A 20,170-nucleotide genomic window follows, 5' to 3' on the forward strand; every position below is an offset into this window, starting at 1 on the left:
TATCTCCAGTTATGTGAAATCATTATTTTGAGGTGAAAGGGGGAGCCCGGGGAATGTGTGTAAGCAGTAACTCACAGCTACAGTTCAAATGCAGCCTGCTGGCTGGTTTTTGTAAATAAAACCTGGAACCCAGCCACAGCACGTTCATTTACATATTGTCTGTGGCTGTTTTGTGCCTACCAGCAGAAGCAAATGGCTGAGATGGAGAACTGTATGGTCTACGGAATCTAAAGGTTGTAGCTCTTTACAGGTAAGTCTGCCAACCCTAGTCCAAAAGAACAGGGGACTCAGAAATCACATAAGAAAAACACGCAATGAAAACGAGACTACGCAGTGTACCCAATGCATATAAAACACTGGCTTCTTGTTGTTGCTGCTGCTGCTGCTGCTGCTGCTGCTGCTGCTGCTGCTGCTGCTGCTGCTGCTGCTGCTTTTAAAAGGGTAGGAGGTTGTCCTAGAAATAATACATTCAATTGACTTTACACAGTTTTCTCAGATGTCAACTGTCACTCAGATATCAAAGTGCACCTGCAGAGTCATCTTTGGCCATCCCCTTGATTGGCTACCCAGTCTCTAGCAGATTCCACGTGAGATGCATGTAGGAAGCCATAAGACTGAACTGCCATATTCCCCATGGTTCTCTTGCATGATCCCAGTGCCCAACACTGGGATCAAATTAAGCAGGCCATCTTGGAAGACCAGTGCTGGGGAGGGTGAGGCCTGAGCTATCAGAGAGGAGACAGAAATGGCAAGAAGGGAGATGGTTTTACAATCCTGGGCTATTTAATAGACTCAGGCAAGGTGATGGGAAGTTGCTGCCATCGCTGCTCTCTAGCCAGTGACAAACTGACACACCTGAAGGGGGGGGGGGATCATGATTTGGCTCTTTCTGAAGTGGGCAACAGAAAGGGCTGCTGTCTCCAAGGTGTGGGAGGCAAGTCACATCTGGGCTTCCTCCTGCCCTTTAGTCTCTACACTGGCCCTTCATGGGTCCAGAACAAAAGTTCGCCAGGTACCTTTTCCCAGATCAATGTTCAGGCTGGTGTCAGAGCCATGAAAACATAACCCACCTTTCCCAGGCTGCTCTGGGAAGAAGATGAGGCCGCAGGAGTGAAGGACAGACAGCTTGAGGAGGGGACTCTAGGCCTTCTCTGTACTGCAGTTCACTTTGTGGTTCCACTCCTGGACTGCATGTCCCTCCCAGGTAAGGAAGCTCACCTTGCTGGGCCCTGAAGCCCAGCATGATTGCCTAATTCCTGAAACAGGTTGGCTGAATGAGAAGATGAAGATATGAAGATGCGAGCTCAAGAACAACCACTCCAGGGCTCCTCCCCCTCCTCCAGACTTTACCATGATCTCCTGAGAGCTCTGGCAAGCTTGCCACCAGAAACATCTCCACTAAGCCAAAGATCTCCCTCAGCACCAGTCCGAGAGCGACAGCTAGACTTAGCAGAAGTGGCTAAGAAGAATCCACAAAGCACCCTGAGGAGCAGTTACACCAGAAGCTTTCCGGAGGACTGGTGTGCAGTGAAGTCTATCCAGACACATCCTCATCAAGAGGGGATGATACGGGGAGCCAGCCAGGGAAAGAAGCCCAGCTTCCCTCCGAGTAGGTGTGTGGAAATTATCTGGAATGGAGTTACAGCAGAAGCAGCTTTCCGTGTGGAGGGGGAAACTGCTTTAGGGTTGTGTGGTGCCTCTTCAATGAGAGGTAGAGATCCCCCTCCCGGTGTGCTGAGGGAGGAGCCTCAGCCTTACAAAGCTACCTTTAAAGAACATTCTCAGGGCGCCCATCTCAGTACAAACAAACCAGCAACACCCCACCTCCCACCTCCACCGAGACCAAGTATCTTCAGTTCCCTGTGTCTAACCCAAAGCCTCAGCTGTCAGGCTATGGGAGAGCACTTGGGGGCATCACTGAGAAGATGGTGGCTTCCCATAGAAACTTGGCATTTATCATAGTGCAAAGCATTATCTTCTCAACAGAAGCTGACAATTTGTCCCGTTCCTCCCTCGAGAGACTCCGGCTCAACCACATTTGCTTCCCCTGCATGCTGTTTCTCCTATTACAACATTTCTTTGCCTGGAAAGAAAATATTGTGACTTCTTGCCATATTCACTTCATTAGCATAAGAGGAGAAAAAGCCAGATCCTCCCTGGGCCTCTCCCCCCACCAACAGTAGCTCCAGCTGGGTTAAATCTAGCAGGATCTTAAAGGCTGCTCTAGGAGGTGGCAGGGAGGCAGGGCACAGAGAGTCGCTACAAAACTAGTACCTTAGAAACTCAAAAAAAAAAATCATTCACTTGGCACATCTATACACGTAGAGGCAGGGTGTTTATCAGAGAAGGCAAACGCCATGGAAGTTGGGGGAAGGGGTAGCGGGGGTAACAGGGACCTGGAAAGGCAGCCATGCTGCTATGTTACTTCACATGCACAAAGCCTTGGGTTCAACCCCCCAGCACCCCTCAAAAGCAAGTACAGCCCATGCCTGTAACTCTAGCACTCAGGAGGTGAAGGCAGGAGAATCAGAAGTACAAGGTCATTCTCAAGGACATAGGAGGTTCCAGGCCATAGTGTACAACAAGAGACCTCATAGGACTGGACAAAAGGGAGGAGAAGACAGATGGAGAAGTGGAGAAGGAAAGAGGAGCCCATCACTGGATGCCTAAGTACCAGACGCTGACTGAACTTGACTCTGGTCGCCCTTTAAAAATTCATTCATTAACTTAATGGGTATTTTTGCCTGCCTGCCTATCTGTGCAGTATGTGCATGCAGTGTCTGCAGAATCCAGAAGAAGGCATCAGATCCCCTGGAACCGAGGTCATAGACAGCTGTGAGCTGCCATGTATGGGTGCTAGGAATCGAACCAGGATCCTATGGAAAAGCAGCCAGTGCTGCTCTTAACCACTGAGCTATCTCTCCAGCCACAACTCCACTCACTCTTGCAAACCCTGTAAATGAAAGTATAACCCCACTTAACAGACAGGAAACCCAGCTCGGGACAATTAAATCAGTACCTCAGGGTTGGGGATCTATGTTCAGACGTAGGTGGACCCAATCCCAAAGTCCATTCACTGTCATCTAAAGAAAGCCGGGGAGCCCCGCCGACTAACAGTGGAGTTCCTTCATTCTTTCACTGGGTGAATGTCATACTAACGCATTCTTCCTGCCCCAACTGCATTTCCCAATGACAGAGATGTTCCTGTTGGGGTACAACTGTACCTCTTCCACTCCCAAGCCTGGCTGATCAGGATCAGAGACTTAGAGAGAAGCCCCAGATACCACCTAGTGCCCAACTCTGGAGGAAGTCGCATAAACCTACGAGCCTGGAAAAGTCAAGGATTCGACTGTCTTCTGAGACTTAGAAAAGTCACCTGAGAAGAATTGCCACTTGAAAGATCTAGGCCTTTCTTAGTCCAAAGGCAGCAGGAAAAGCAGGAGGGTAAGACTAAAGAGACCTCAGGTGGAGCCTCCTTTCTCTGGAAAAGTCAGGACCTGCTCAGGAAGGGCATTGCCAGCTTACTGACACGGCCCAGACATTACCCTAGCTCTACAAAGCTTGGGCTGTGGCTTGATACTGATCGTTCACTCTGGTCTGCGAAGGACCAACAGGACCTTCCATGAGAAATGCCCCAGCTAAAACCGAATATGCTAGCTTAAAGCCCCATTTACAAAAAAAAAAAAAAAAAAAAAAATTAGCCCCAGCCTGCAGGGGATGTACCGGTTCATGAAGGCAAAGACCATACATTGGGCTTACAGCTAAATAAGGCCTCTTCCTATTCCCAAGATGGATTTTCTCAGCTCCGGGCTTGTTTTCTTCATGACACTACTGGAAATTATTTTTAGTATTTGCTTGCTAGCTTAGAGTTTGCCCTTCTCCATGCATACCCCATGCTAACAGGCGACAAGGAAGTAAGGTTCTTGTCTGTTTTCCTTATTCATGGGGCAACGGCTCCTAGCTCAGTGCCAGGCCCTCAGAACATCCTTGAGATCCATGGAATGACCCCGGGAACAAGTGAATGGAGTACACAGCCACAGACGCAAAGCTTTCTGGGCCTAAAGAGGAGGAATAGCTGCTTTCCTGAAGTAAGCACGCCCACAACATGGGGCTTTGAAGATCTAAGGCCCTTTGTCTTTAGAGGGCTTTCTCCCTCCCACTCCACACTGAGTTTATTAACATCTTCCCATCCCTTAATATTTGCTGTAAATTCAAGGAAAGCCAGAAAACTACGCTTATGAGAATCATATGTACAGGAAAAGGAAAGAAAACCTAGCGAGAACATGAAAAGCTCTCCCATGGGGCCAAATAAACGCAATAAACACATTAGTGGATCAATATATTTAAATGCATTTTAATAAACATCAGCTAAGTATTCCTGGAACGATTTCCAGATGATATTCTTTACCCCCACAAAAAGCTTAATTATTCAAAAAAAAGTTAAGAGAGTTCATCCACGGGGTCCAACTATAAAAATTCCTCCTTGGCCCATGACAAATCCTGTGTTCTCCACGAAAGGCAAAGCAACCTGAAGGTCTCCTTCAAGAACTAGAAGCATACAGGTGGCTATGAATGCAGGGTAGGCCTCAGCAGCACTACACATCTGCACATCATGAGAATCCGGGGAGGACCTCTTAATCTGTGTTTGTCTCCAGGTCTGGTGAAAGAAGAGTTAAGATGGCCCAAAGGACAGATGTGTGTGTGTGTGTGTGTGTGTGTGTGTGTGTGTGTGTGTGTGTGAAGCCGACTGCTGAAGACTGGAGAGGCCATTCTATAGACTCGAAGGACTCGGGTCTCAAGGGTAGAAAGCAGCTGCAAGTCATGTTTCTAGTGTTTATTAAGCACAGGTTTTGTTTTTGTCACGATGCTAATAACTACAAATACAGTTGCTCACTTAATCTCACATCCATCTTACCTACAGTATGTATGCATACTATACATGTGTGCGTTACATACCGTTATTATCTCTGTTTTGCAGATAAAGAGAGGCCAATGAGAGTGACCAGACTTAGTAAATGAGCTCAATTTGAATCACAATAGTGTGGAGAAAAAAACCTTCTGTGAACAAGGCAGAATCCTAAGCCTGTGTGATAGCAAGCTACAGCCAGCAGTACTGCCTCCTGGTTTCTATAAATAAAGTTTTATTAAGACAAAGCCACAGACGCTTCTTTTCACATTGCCTTTGTCTCCTGTTTGGTAAAATGACAAATGGTCTTAAAGACTATATCGGGTACAAAACTAAAACTAATTATCTAGCGCTTTGTAGGAAAACTTTACCAACCCCAGTATTTCGTTCTCAAGGTCAGATAAGGGAAAAGGCAGACCCCTGTGACCAAAAAGGAAGATGGACAGGGCTGGGAATTATTTTCAAGCAAACCAAAGACTGTTTTTCAATAAGAACCGCACAACTTGGGGCCTTCTGTGCCATAATATTTATTCTATATAACAAGTCTTTTCTTGTTTTGTCTTGTTTTTCAAGACAGGGTTTCTCTGTATAGTCCTGGCTGTCCTGGAACTAGCTCTGTAGACCAAGGTTGGCCTTGAACTCAGAGATCCACTTGCTTCTGCCTCCTGAATGCTGGAATGAAAGGCATGTACCAGCACCATCTGGCCTATATAACAAGTTTTACAAATATTTATAAAGTAATGGTTAGCAGACCTTGGCTGTAGATCGGTTGCAGAGTACTTGCCTAGCATGCCCAAGGTCCTGAGTTCAAACCCCAGCACCACATGGAGTCAAGTGTGGAGGCAGAAGGATCAGAAGTTTGGGGTTCCTGTTGACAACACAGGGGGTTTGGGGTCAGCCTGGACTAAGCTCTTATCTAAAGCGTCCTGTTTACAGGAAGATAAGCCAGATGGCTGGTCAGGAGCTCCATTCTTCAGCATGAGCATCTCCCATGAACCAAAACCCCGGGACTTCTCACTAGAAAGCTGGGGTGAGAAGTTTGGGCCTTCTGCTGACTGATCAGCTCTGGACATATCATTTACCCTCTCCCGATCTCTCCCTAGCAGCTAAAACAGGGGATAATCCTGTGGCATGGGAGCAATTAACCGGCAAGTAAGGGTTAGGGGAAGACATGACAGGAATCCCTGAATCTGAATGTAATATCAGCTAAGCTGGAGCCACTACACGGTTAATAATCCCTCTTTTTTTTTTTTACTAATTTTTTTAAAAGAATGTTTTTGTAAAAGATAAATATATTTAAAAAATAATAATTGTTTCGAGCCTTAGAAGGCCGGCAGCAGTCCTCTCCCCGAGGTCTGCCACGCCCTCTGACAGCCCAGAAGAAAGCTGGAAACACAGCCAGAAGGTCTGTCTCTGATCAGTCCACACTCTCATTTATTTTTCCTTAAGTGAAAAGCACCTTAAATTGTTTCTTTGAATGCTAACACGCCATAAGCAAGTCAGAAAATATTTACCTCTGCCTCCAATTATAAAAGGCCGTTAGCGACCTCGACAACCAAAAATCTCTCATTATAAGTAATCCACTTGCAGAAATTGCATCTTCCACAGCAGACCACCTAAACCCACTTCCTGTAAACAAGCCACTCTGCTGGGCTTTTAAATCTAATTAAATCCTCACTTTGCTCTTTAACTACAAGAAGCTCACTTTTCACTGAGCTAGGGCAGAATTTTTTTATTATTATTATTTCCAGTGGTCACAGAAATAATCCCCAAGCAAGAGGCAAACAGGAGCCCAAAAGGGCGCTACACTCCAAACCACCACTGCCTAGCCTCCCTGACTTCCCCACACCTTTTCTCATTGAACAATTCCGGCCTGAGTTCATTCAGGCCTCGTGCTAACTCTCCTCACAGTTGCTGGACTAAATCGAGAAGGTAAAATGTAAATAGGTGAGAAGGAGAATCCCGGGACACAGAGGAAGGAGGATTTAAATCTGCCTAGTCACAGGATGGGAATCACCCCAGGAGCCCTTTCACAGTGTGACAGTGGCAGGCAGCGACTACTCTGACTTCCCCTTTACTCCTAGGAACCGTTCCAGTCCTAGGTAAACAGTTTCAGCCGGTCACTCGACCTTTAGCCAGCCCAGGTTTGTAGGGACAAGTCCCTACCACCAGGAACTGTGGTGAAGAACAGTATCAGGACGCTGGGCTGGCCCTGGGCGCCTCCCACCCTTTCCTGTCTTCCTTCTGTCTCCACCCTCCAGCTGCAACAAGTAATCACCAGCCCTCCACAGCACAGACCCTCATCCAGGTTCCTCCATCACGGAAGAAAGCACAGCCACAAAGGAAGCGCGGGCGGTCGCCTAGGTGGCAGAGAGTATGCGACCTTTCAGTAAATCAGATCCCACTTTGCCATTAGTGAGACACCAAAAAGACGACACAAACCGAGGGAGAAACGGACGCGGCAGGGACGGGCTCAAGTTCCTGTTCATTAATGCCTGCTTTCCCTCCACCGTTTAATCTCTGCTTCCCTTTCATTCTTAGGGGACTGGGACTATTCTAATTCAGCATTTGGATGACTTCATTTCCGCTCAAGTACACCCAGGTCAACTTGGATAGAAAAGAAAGAGGAGAAGAAAAATAATCAGCTAAAAGCTATTAAATATCAGCCGTGAGCCTCGCGATTGGTTTTCAAGGCAGCAGTGAGGTTAGCGACCGTCAGAACCGCAATGCTCCTACCTCTTCCTGTGCATTAATGTTTTTCCTGGGTCTTTACTCTGACTTCGAATGTAAACAAAGCACCCATTGGTAGCCCACTTAGGGGCTAATTCACAGATATGGGGAGTCTCAGAATACAGAGCTGTAAAAACTTACAGGGTAGAAACTTGACAATCTGGGCCATTCTCCATAGGCTATTTCTACAAGGACAAAGGAAGGGGGGAAAGGAGAAGAAAGGGGAAGAAAAACAAAAGCATACATGACCCATGTAATGGGTGTCCTATTGATGGGGTGGGGGTGGGGCAGAATCTCCATATCAATGCTCACTCCACAGAACAATCGAGTTGGACATCTACGCCAAGTCTAAATGAACTGTGCTTTCTCTCCCTGAAGAACCACCCCTTGCACCCACTGGCACAAGTCTGGGCCATGATTTCTGGTGCTTTTTCAGTTCCCACTGAAAACCATCTTGAGAGACAAAGCATTCCTTTCCCAGGCTAACAAATCCTTTGTAAGTGACCTCTTCAGAGGCCTCCAGGACAACTCTGGAAGGTGTGCCCCCTGGAAGCACTTCCCATTCCCTCCTGTCCCCACCACAGGCCTCATTAACTCCTTTGCTACCAAGAGCTCCCTGGTCCTACCTCCTTTCAAATGAACTCAAGCTAAACTGTGCAGGGGCACAGAGTGAAACAGCAGCGGATGAGGCCTGTTCCTTTACCTAGTATGCAAATGAACACGGAATTTCATTAACATAATCTCAAAGTTTGCCCAGCTTGGAACCCAGAAGGCATCGGGATATTTTTTTTATTTGTATATTTTAAAACACTGTTAACGGTGCAGTAGTACCGTCTGATGCCTCTGCCTAACAGCTGGCTATATTTTGTACACTAAGAGGGAAATGGGACGCCTTCCTGGAAACCTTCTGTCTATTTTAGGAATTCTTGTTTGAAGCAAAAACATGAAGATTTAGGAGAAGCGAGGCTAGGGAGCCCAATCTATTTCTAACTCCACTGGCCACGGCAGAAACAAGGTTGGGAGGCTAAGGCGAGCAGGAAAACACAAGACTTTTGAGCACCAGGATTTACAGCCCAGAACAGGCCCAGCACACTGACCTTGTTGACTGGTGGTGACGCTGTCTTCTACCTGGGCTTACAAGGTGGATGTGGGAAATGAGGCCGCATTTTGTTGTCCCCTTATGGATAGCTGTTCCCTGTCCCCTTCTTCTGAAATGAGGGATTAACACAAACCAGAGGATAGGAACAGAGGACAGGAATGACGTGGGGACAAGGTTGGCTTTGCACTGGGCTATATCACAGGAAGAAAGTGAGCTTAAAATTCTACGGGGGCTCGCCAGTGAGGAGGGAATGAGACTTCCTGGCCCTAGCTACAAGCAAAGACAGTCTAAGGAGCACTCCAGGCTCTGGAAGATGCCAAGCAGGTGAGTGAGGAGCCCCCTCCCCTCCAGCCAGCCCACCTGCACAAACCACTTCAGAGGATGAAGGCCCCATGGGAGCATCCACAGCCACAAAGGACACAGGCAGACTTTTGTTTTCCAGGCTCCTTCTGAGAGAACCACGCACTGTACAGAGCTGTTTATCTGTGCCACACATTTGGAAGTGATAAAAAATCTACCCCAGGATCACGGTCCACTTTCAGGAATACAGTAACTTGCCTCTTTATTTCTCATAAATCCCTTGCTTTTCCAATTTCAAAGGCTTTTTCTTCTAGGTAAGACTCTCCTCACACTTTCTGAATCAAAAGGAATCCAAACAGAGGCCACAGCCACGCCTCCATACCTACAGCCTGGGGCTAAAGCACAGGCTCCAGGTTTACACTCTCAAAATATGCACCCCCAGAACCCCCCACATCAATGGAATAAAGCAGGAGATCTCTAGGTGGAAAAGCCAGTTCATTCTGATTTCCAACTGTTTTCTCCTATGAAGTTTTCAAACACCACTCTTTGAAGCCTTAGCTAACTTTCTCAGCCCCTCACACAGCCCAGCTCCTGCAGAGGGTGCTAAGAACCCCACTCCCCCACCTTCTTCCCAGAAATCTCCCTTCCCTGGGAGCTGAGGAGCTATAACTTCCCAGACCCTATCCTTTCTTGCTGTCTCTGCTCCTCACCATCACCACGACCTGCTGGCCCACGAAGGGGTTAAGACCTTCATATCAAACCACAGACTCAGCCCAGGCCCAGGAGGGACGTGGGAACCAGGGCAGCGGGTGATAAAGGCTGGATTGTAGCAGCCCATTGGATTGGAAATGACTTGTAGGCCTAATGAAACCGAACGTTGGCAGTAAGACAGAATGAAAGGAAGGACACAATGGACAGCAAGACAAAGGGTGCAGAGTCGGTTCAGCTCAGCAAAATGAGCTCACTTTGTTGTTGGGAAAAGCCAAAGCCGATTAGGATAAACCAATGACTAAGCATAAGTCTTCCAAACTAATCACACAGCTCGCCATGTGAAGTATAATTGGAAGCCTCCATGGCTCTCACTGGAGTACTGTAAAGTCAGCATCACCTAGCGAGCCGAGGTGAGCAGAGCTGGGCACTGGAGCTGCCCTGGCGCCTTGAGAGCAGCTGAGAGGTAGGAAACTTTCTGTTCCATCCTGAACAAGGCCTCTTTGATCAATTCCCTAGCATGAATGTAAGTAAGAGACTGGAACGTGAAGGAGGGGCCCAATGGGGAATGGGGAGAGATGGAAGAAAAAGAGGAGGGGTAAAAAGGAAGAGGAGGAGGAGGAGGACGGGGGCGGGGGGAGGAAGAGGAAGGGGGATGGGGAGGAGGAAGGGGGAGGGGAGGAGGAAGTGGAGGAAGGGGGAGGAGGGGGAGGGGGAGATAGAGACGGAAACCCATGAGGAGGGCTTCTCCAGCCCAAGGCGCTTTGTTAAGAGATGGGCTCTTTGGAGTGGTTCTGCTCCTGCATATCACAGCATCAGTCACCTGCCAACTTTGAGAATGGTCTATATACATCATTCCTGTAGGTATGAAATCACGAACACAGATAATGTCCACCAAAAACCAAGGCAGTTAAATAAATTACTGGAGATGAGCGGTTCTTGACAAATGAATAAGCCGAGGTCCCTGTGCGTGAATCTGCTGGCTGCCAAAGCAGCAGACAGGGTTTTAGCAAGAGCGCAGAGGCCTAGCTTGTGCCACAAGGGCCCACCCAGGCTCTACCCAGCCCAGGCTGTGTGAGCTTAGACAATTTCTTTCCCATCACCCATACCCATCGTGAAGATGCCATGTGTCTAACTTGACGTCCTTGAAAGCACATTTTTAAATGCTCAGCACCCTACACATGTAACAGACATCAACACACAGTGAAACCGTCCCTACACATGTAACAGACATCAACACACAGTGAAACCGTCTTAAGATGAAAGCTCAAACGTCATGAGTTCTGATCATTCAGACCTCGCATGAAACAGGAAGACTGAAAGCAACTTAGTTCTTCTGGGTCTTACTCATAGGACGACAATTCCCGCTTATAAATAGTGCCCTTTTCCAAATAAAGAATGCAGTCTCCAATCAAGAGACACTATTCCTGCAGCACAAATCCCAGAAATAAGCTGTAACGTGGTAAAAACTGCTTTGCTTACTACATAGCGCGCTCACTACTGTGAGCAATGTATTCTTTTGTTAGTCTATAAATACCTCGGGTTATCGTCTATCTACTTCTATTTAAACACGCTCTACAGGACTTTCTCGGCTTAAAGGCCAGCCTTGGAAATAATTCAGTTCAGGTGTCAATGAGATGGCTCACAGGCCAAATCTGGCTCTGTTTTTTATAAAGTTTTATTGGAACAAAAGCACAGCCATCTGCTTATATACTGGCTGCAGTTGTTTTCACCCTACAATAGCAGAAGCTACAATAGAGACCATATGGGTTGCAAAGCAATTCACCAGCCTTTATAAATCTGTCAACAAGATGCCCAGAAGGGAAACTGAGGCTAAAACCAAAGTCTGTCAAGATATTGCTAGAGGCCATCCCATGGTCAGGCCCAGCCTTGGAATACCACCTCCCTTGCCGTTCTTCATGGAAGGCACTAGAAACAGCCACCAAGTGGGGAGACAGCCATCTAAGTTTGAGTCCTGTGATGGCAGCTTCCTTTCATGATCACATTTTAACAGAAACAAGCCTCAGCATTTCTAATTTGAGGGGGTTGGAATCTTCTGTGAGGAAGGTGGGGAAAAAACAAAAAGGGTATTGAAGCCTCCGGTCTGAGTTATTTAACACTGTCTGTGTGTCGTGTGTACCCACGCCGCACACGGTTATGACATATTTAAACTCCCCTTAGCTCGGCCCCTCGATAGCGGCCATGCCTGAAACGAACAGCTGGAGCAGCTGCCACCTCGGGCAAGGTGGAAAAGGGGGAAGGCCCAGTCAATGGTGGTGACTAAATCCAAAGTGTGGTACGCCCTGCACAGAGGCCGTAGTGAGATGGGAAGTTCAGACATAGAAGCAGAGAAGCAGCAGAGTGGACATTCTGACTCCAACTTAGACCGCTGTGGTCTCTACTATCCTCCCAACCAAGGAGGCTACCTAACACCAACCTGAGGCACTGTCCTGTGCATACTGAGGAGACACCGTGCCTTCCTCTACTGCTAGCAGTAAAACCCCAATTTATGTGAAACACGGGGATGCCACCATTTTCTCCCAGAGAAAAGTTAAACAAGAAAAAAGCTAAACAAGTAAATGGCTCAACCTGGCATTTGACATTAGTAGTACTCGCTAGGTAATAAACTTACGCTAATTGGCCACTGGCTTCAAGACAGCCTCAAATGACCTCGCACAGGCATGCGCGTGAGCGTGCATGCTGTAGGATGCTTTATGTGGTAATATCCACCTCTACGGCCCACACCATCCACCAGAATATTCTCTACCAAAAGAGAAGCTCAGTTCGTCAATCTGTCCATTCCCTCCTCTGCAGCGGCTGGTTTTACTCATGGCTCCCAAGGCCTACCAGGACACTCTCCCTACTTCAATCATTCTGGATTTAAATGAACAGTACCAGAATCCTGAGAGGCAGTGAAGCCTACCCAGGGGGCCACACTGGTAACACACCAGACTCCAGGAAACAACGAATAAGCTCTTTGGAACGTAAGCCCGGGTAATATTCAAGCAAAGGCATGGAATGGGCTGCTAGCTGGTGAATAGAGTGTTACCGGTTTTGATGCATTTGAAAGCCTCCTTAGTCCTTTAATAAAACACTCTAAGTTTATGCATCCTGTCAGAATCCACAAATATTACTGCACAATTAACTGGGCAGCATCCGGCCCAGCAAGTGCCATGTTAGGAAAGACGGTCTATGACTACTGCTGAGACAAAGGGACAACTGTTCTCGAGATGGGACTGGAAGCCGCCATGGGCATGGCAAAAGCTTGCAGAGCATCCTACTGCTGACACTCTGGGTCACAACCGCTAAGTGCTCATGAGAAACAAGAAGGAGAGAGGAAGGAAGGAAGGAGGGAGGGAAGGGGGAACTGAGACACAAGCAAGCCAGGCTGAGATGAGCAGATGCGCCGTCTGCAGCAAGCAGAAGCCTGTCTAGAACACACTAACAATTCATCTAGGCGGCAGCAGCCTCCCTCACATCGCCAAATGGGCCCATGAGATTCCAAGGCAGGTTATGGCTCGAAAATAGAAATCCCACTTCATGTTTGCAAACACTACCCTGGACTCAATTTGAAGGCAGAAAGGCATCGAAGAGGGCCCACCCTCCAGAGGTGTAAGTAGGACTTGTCTCATTTATTTACCTCCAATCCTTCCCCTGGGGAGTGAGGGGGGGCAGTGAAGGTTTCTCTCCCCGAGTGCCATAAACTGTTCTCAGAAAGAAATGCCCTATGACTCCGGTGGTCGGTGGGCATCAGTACACCCAGCTTTCCCTGTGAGCCGCCCAGAATGAATCCGCCCGCAGATGGGAAGGAAAGCCAGGAGGACTGTAAGAAAGGCTGCTTCGAAACCCTCCTGGGTGGGAGAGTCCATGCCATATCAAAAGCATAGCTGAACTGGAAGAGGCTGGTTTCTCCTTGTTGCATGGTCTCCCATCCATGCAGAAATTGATTAATACAAGAGAAAGGGGAGCGGGGGAGATCTTCAATTCAAAGCTAAATAAAGGTCATGGCCCTCATCTCGGGCAGTGGCTCCTGAAGAGACACAAACAGTGATTAAGTCATGGCTGTCCATTGCCCTGGGCAAGCAAACAAAATACAGAACCTTCAGGCCAACTAGTGGGTGGCAGTGCCCTTGTCCAGGGCTGTGGCAAACATGACGGCCATCGTGGGAGTGAAGGCATAAGAGCTCAGAGTGGGCACTGTGCCTTCCCAGGGTCTGCCATGTCAGCCTCTCAACAGGGAAGACGCAGACCTATGATGGAAGGAGCTGATCCCATGCGTGGGCTCCCATGACAACACCAAGAATTACTCCAAAGAAGCAGGAAGTAGAGAGCCAGCTCAGCCACTCACCTGCCAACCTCCTTTAGATCTATGGCTTCTGTGGGAGCTGGAGAAAGGGGACCACACAAAGGCCAACACAGGGCAGCATGACATCTGAAGAGATTGCTACTTCCTCTCTTTCACCAACTAGAAAGCAGCTGATAAAACCACCGCCCACAGATGCTCATCCCCTACGGCCGTCTATCCCCACACCTTCTCAGCCTCCCTTTCCTGATGGAGGACTCCTAGCCCTGACAGCAGACCTCAGGGCATCAGTTTGCTACTGTCTCCTCGGCACTCAGGTCCTAAGAATGATGGGTACAGACAACATCTTCCCCAAGTCTCCTTGGGCACATAATGGGGACTGTTCTGCTGCCATGGGACCCCAGAGACCATCATTTCCAGAAAGACAAGAAAGGAGGAATCCCAACAGGGACCCACAGGCCTTTACCCCTCACAGCTTCTGTGGGCGTCTGTGCCCTGTGAGTCACAGCCCTACATCCTTCCCCAGTCCTGGCCCCATGTGGCTGGCCAATGACAGCAAAACAGTACTGAAAAGCCACTCTGTGTGCTCCAGCACCAAGGCACCATGCCAACCATAAGCCGACTCTTCCACTCCGGCTCCTGGAGTTTCACAGAAATACTGATGGGGAGGTTCAAGACCCAGTTCTAGAAGCTGCGGCCATAGCAGAGGCCTCGGCAGCCGCATCCAAGGATCCACCCACACCGCTGGATCAGTACCGTCCACCCATGAGCATCACTTACCTTGCCAAACTGCTCGAAATATTGCTTGACATCTTCCACTACTGTGTTCGCAGACAACCCTCCTACAAATATCTTCTTTGTTCTTGTGACCATCTGTAAGAGATGACAAGAGGAAGGCGCAGGTTAACGGGGCTATCAGAAGCAGGGCTTCAACAAGACTTCAACAAGCCTTGTGCTACAGTCTTCCGGGAAGGCAGTTTGCAAGCTGTGCTAGGCTCAAGGACCAGACAGTTAGAAAGTCAACATACTGGAGTCGGCCACCCTGCATATCTTAAGCATTCAGCCTGCCAGAGCAGACTGGAACTTCTTGACAGCACAGGGGCCCCCAGGACCTCTGTGACCACAAAACATGGCCTCATTAGCATATAGAGAAATATCCCAAAGCAGGCTATTTTAGGATCTAAGAGACATAAACAAAACACAGCTAGATACAAAAACATAAAGTAGCCGAAACCTTGTCATTTAAGATCGCATGCCCACAGGAATGTGTACAATAGAAATCGCTTTTGATGGAGTTTTTTGCTTTTGCTTTCTGTTTTTTTTTTTTTTTAAGCTGGATGGGCAGAAAAGGGGGTGGAGTTGGCAAGAGTTGTGGGAGGGGCATGCACATCAAAGCATGTTCCACGGGGTTCTCAAAGAACTAATAAACTGGTTTTTAATTGAATACATAAGGACTACGGATAGCTCTTGCTTCAAATGCTCAAGGCCCTGGCTCAATCCCCAGTACTTTAAAAAAAAATTTGCTCACATAATCAAACGAGGTGTGGACTTTCTCTGCTCAGCTGGTCTCATGCTGGTCTCTGCCTATAGCTAAGACGGTGCTGACCCTGCTCTTAGGGACCACCCTGCAAGCTCTGGCCTCTGGACTGCCTGCAGCTCACCAAGATGACCCTACGTCTGCCCCAGGAATCCCCAGGTTTCCACACCTTTATTCTCACAGGTCTTTTTTCCCAGCATGCCACTCCACTCCCAGATCTTCCCCTGGCAAGTTGCAACAACCTTCCAAGTTTCCATGACCTTCTTCTAACTCCAAAATATCATCTGCTGTCCCAGCCAACCTGATGCTAGTCTCACTCCTCTGAAGTGACCTGACACTGGCAGACACACACAGCTCATACGCACACTAGGCCGCGATTCACACTAAACCACTTTCTCCTTCGAATGTTCAGGCTCTGATTCTGCAGGACCTCTACAACACCAACAGGGCTGGGCAAACAGAAGCTAACACTTAAGTTCAATGAGGGTAAATACAGTCCACATCCTAGACTCCTCTACGCTCCAAAGGAAAGAAAGGAAGAAGGAAGCCACATCACATAAATTACTTACGGCAAAGACCAAAAGTCCTCTAAGGAATAAATAATCAAGAAGAAAACTGAGTTTGAAATATGTGTCCGTAGGGGTTTGATGTCAAATTTTAAAACTAAGGGACAGATATGGTGATACAGAACTCTGAGCATGACACTCAGGAGGCTGGAGGAAGACAGAGTCTGAGACTATATCAGGACTGCACAGCAAGATCCTGTCTAAAAAAAAGGGAAAAAATTGGAAAAAAAGAACTAACAAAAGTAGGAAAATCTAGTGGGCACCAAGTATCACCAGTTTGACTTAAAATTGTTTAAAAAAAATTTTTTTTAAGTGATCTATGCTGTTAGAGCTGGAGGCAGGATCCCGGACAGGTGCCACACCTTCCTGGAAGGCTGTCCTGTCTCCACCAGGTCTCTTAAAATATTCCCTGAGTGAATGAACAAACCCAATTGTCCAGAACAAATCACACGTGGGCCACACTGCTCTACCAAGGCACACTGCTGACATGTGGAACAGGAAAGACACCAGAAATGTCTCACTGCACTTGTGACCCCAGACAGGACTCCCTCTCTCCTCCACTCCCCACTGTACCAGGCCCACCAAGTCCCACCTGCCAGCCAACTCTCGTGAGCCCAAGCCTGGGTTGCCTGAGTCAGAAAGGGCATCCAGATGTCAGGAAGCTTAGGCTTTTAACAGGAAGCTGCCAGTGGGCGTGTAAGCCACATGGCCAATGGCTGGTCCCAAACGAGAGCACATAACAGGCTTTCTGCATGGTTTCAAGGGGACACTGTCCTAATGGCCATGTCCTGCCGGCTGCTTCTTCCTGCTGCATAGGAACACTACTCAACTAAAACTGTGGTTTGCTGGTTTTCTCTTCTCCAGTGACTAAAGATGGGATGACATCACAGGCAAAGACATTCTAGAAAAGATCCTGCCAGTTTCCACACAGCACCCACATGCAGGGCTCTCTTGAGTTAGTTGGCTGCAGCCTCTTCTTGCTCCTGACATTCATCTCCTGTCTCACCCATTCCTAAGCTCCTCCCGATACACCCAGATCTCCTCAAGAGTCAAACTCCATCAATGCTCTGCAATGGCTAATCTTGACGGTGAACTCTATTGCATTGGGAGAGCTAAAAACGTCAGTAAAGATCATCTCCAGTACCAACCGACCCACCGACAGGTACTAAGCAGCAACTAAGGGAGAAAGGCCTGCCCTGGATACAGATAGCACCAGGCCAAAGGCCAGGAGTCCAATGAAACAAAAGCAGGAAAAGGAAAAAGGTAACAACCCCAGGCACATTCGTTTATTCTGGTACTCATCTACACTCCCTACAGTGTTTGCAGGTCACCACGCTAGAAACTGGTCTCTCCACTTAACTGAACCGAAACCTCAAGCTGATAGGAAAGCTCCACCCCCTTAAGTTGCATTCAGTCATAAGAACAAAACTGACTAATGTGCGCCCTCTTCAGATTTCAATCTCTTTCCTGTACTTACTAATGGTCAAATTCTACTGACCTAACTCCCCTATTGTATTCACTCAACAGACCCAGTAAGTGCTGGGTAGGGGAGCGAACACTCTGAGAGAAAGTGGAATCTGATCCACTATAAAATGGAAATATAATAATTAGCTTAGCACGCAGGCTCCCACGAGGCCCAAGCTAAATACCATATGCCAAAGAGTCTAGCAGGACATACCAAAGACGACAGCTGAACCGTCACTGTCACTGAACCCAGTCAATTAGTAAATTCATCCTTTACACTAAAAGATAAACGCACAGCAGAAAAACATGATGCAAACAGCTCCTTTTAAAAAAAAAGCAACTCCGGGGTTGGGGATTTAGCTCAGTGGTAGAGCGCTTGCCTAGCAAGCGCAAGGCCCTGGGTTCCGTCCCCAGCTCTGAAAAAAAGAAAAGGGAAAAAAAAAAAAAAGTAACTCCTATGATCCCATCCTAAATCTCGGTGATTTCAAAAGTACTTTTTAGCATCTCCGGGTAATATCTGATAATCCTATGGTTTAATTTTGGGTTCCTCTCTTCCCCCCTTTCTCTTTTCTTTTCTTTTTTGTAAACTCCAACCAAGTAATTAGGTATCTGTAAAGAAATGTTAAGATAACCTCAGACATATCCTAGTGGAAGCCTTAAAGCACCTCTTGTGAGCTCTCCCATGGAAGAAACCCTGAGGCCTCCTCACTGCTTAGAGAAAGGCGACACAGAGCTGAGGCCCTACCTAGATTCCGAACATTCTTGGAAACCCAGAGAAGAAAAACGACCACCCGGTCTTCATCCAAACTACGGGAACTCAGCAACTGGTTAAATGAAAAGATCTCTTCACGCCCTTTCCACCGTTGCCTGGCAGCTGTGAGCATGCCAAGACAGAGCGCTAAACACGGAGACAGGCCACCAGCCATAAATCTACACAGTCTCCCCCAAAAGCCTCTAAAACCCTTCCCTTTGGGAAAGGATGAGAAAATCCAGGCCCCGGACAATACACCAAAACACCTGAGTTACTAAAACATCCTCTGTGGGATCCGGCCTAGATAAGCAAGGTCTCTCTCACTCCTCAGCAAACACTGAAAAAGAAAGTAGCTTCATGAGAGACTTCCAGAAATGAAAAGACCAGAGGGGAAATGTGCTTTAGGAGAGGAGAACACAGCCAGGGGGACAATAGCCTGTACATCATGGCCTCTTCCACCAGGGCCTCTGCAGTGGACGGGTGGACAACGGGGTGATCTGCTTTGGGGAATCTTGGCATCATTACCACCAAATGGACTGTAGACCATTCTGTGACTTGCATTCTGGTGAGGGACAAGGAAGGGAAAGAGAAGGAAGACTATGATTGCAGATCCTCTGCCTCCCAGGGCTGCACTTGGCTCCCACCATGCACTGAGATGGAAAAGCCACTGAGAATTCAAGGCCAAAATCTCCAGGAAGTTAATCTTAAGACTTCCTTCAGTTGGCGGTTTCGGTGGAGGACTGCAGGGAACTTTTGTATTGAAGTGATTTACACTATGGGGAACCCTAGAAACCTATTCAAGAACCTTATAGCCCCTAGGAATACAAGGTTTAGGGTATCCCTTAAGGAAGATGTGTATAGGGGTGTGTGTGTGTGTGTGTGTGTGTGTGTGAGAGAGAGAGAGAGAGAGAGAGAGAGAGAGAGAGAGAACGCTCTTGTGTGCACATATAAGAAAGCAGGACGGACATGGTCAGGCTCTCAAGGCCCTGCTGTGAAGTTTTGCATCCAGACCCATAATTTAACTAAACACCAAAGCTCTCCACACACCCCTTGGCACTACAAAAGCCCCAGCATGCATGCCAGGCCCGAAAATTGCTGTTTACACGTGGCCCGAGCCAGCTGCTAACTACAGCTGCACAGACGTCCCACCTTCCTGCCTCTAGCTAGAGAGCTGGTGTGCTGGGTTGGGGTGGATTTGCTAAGTTTTTAAAATTCTCTTTTAAAACAATGTGCTTCCATCCGAAATGATCGCTCAGGGGGAGGGTCCATTTGTCGGTCTTATTCTGCAATCCAGGCTTAAACTTCTGGCAATTCTCCTGCCTCAGCCTTCCCAACTGTGGGGACCACAGGCATTAGTCATCACACATGGCTACTGCTTATGTTTCTGCAAAGGGAGATAAATCAAATAGTGTGCTATGTGCGTGATGGGAAGTTAGGGGAAAGAACATTTAATCAGACACGAAAAGGGAAACTAGCTCTCATAGTATTGGCCCAAAGATACTAGTGATCACAAAAGGAAAAGCAAGACAAAGCAAAAAAGCCCCAACAGGTCTTAAATCCAGCAAATGCATTTGAACACAGGAAGTGGCTTTAGATGTCCCTCAACAGGTTCAGGCCCTGAGAATTCAAATCAACTCTAGCTATTATCATGTTGTGGAAAAAGTTCAAAGTCTCCTGGGTAGAAAATATGAACCATTTGCGCCTCCAAAAGCCTAGGCTCATCTCCCCCGTGTCCTCTCACCCTGGGGGGAGCCCTATGATAGAGAAAGCTTGGGATAGTTATGAATGCAAGCACGGAATGGGATC

General features: G+C 47.8%; 1 protein-coding gene across 38 annotated transcripts in view; it reads right to left on the reverse strand.

The window, feature by feature from the left end:
- The window catches only part of Msi2 (musashi RNA-binding protein 2), a 368,962-nt gene that overhangs the window by 228,498 nt on the left and 120,294 nt on the right, over positions 1-20,170 (reverse strand). For 34 of the 38 annotated variants that reach the window (NM_001430239.1, NM_001430236.1, NM_001430238.1 and 31 more), the window contains 1 exon segment: positions 14,827-14,919. In NM_001430239.1, the coding sequence (NP_001417168.1) occupies positions 14,827-14,919 (93 nt within the window). 38 annotated transcript variants of the gene reach the window in all.

Source organism: Rattus norvegicus, chromosome 10 (genome assembly GCF_021556685.1).
Source record: "Rattus norvegicus strain SHRSP/BbbUtx chromosome 10, alternate assembly SHRSP_T2T, whole genome shotgun sequence".
Classification (NCBI taxonomy): domain Eukaryota; kingdom Metazoa; phylum Chordata; class Mammalia; order Rodentia; family Muridae; genus Rattus; species Rattus norvegicus.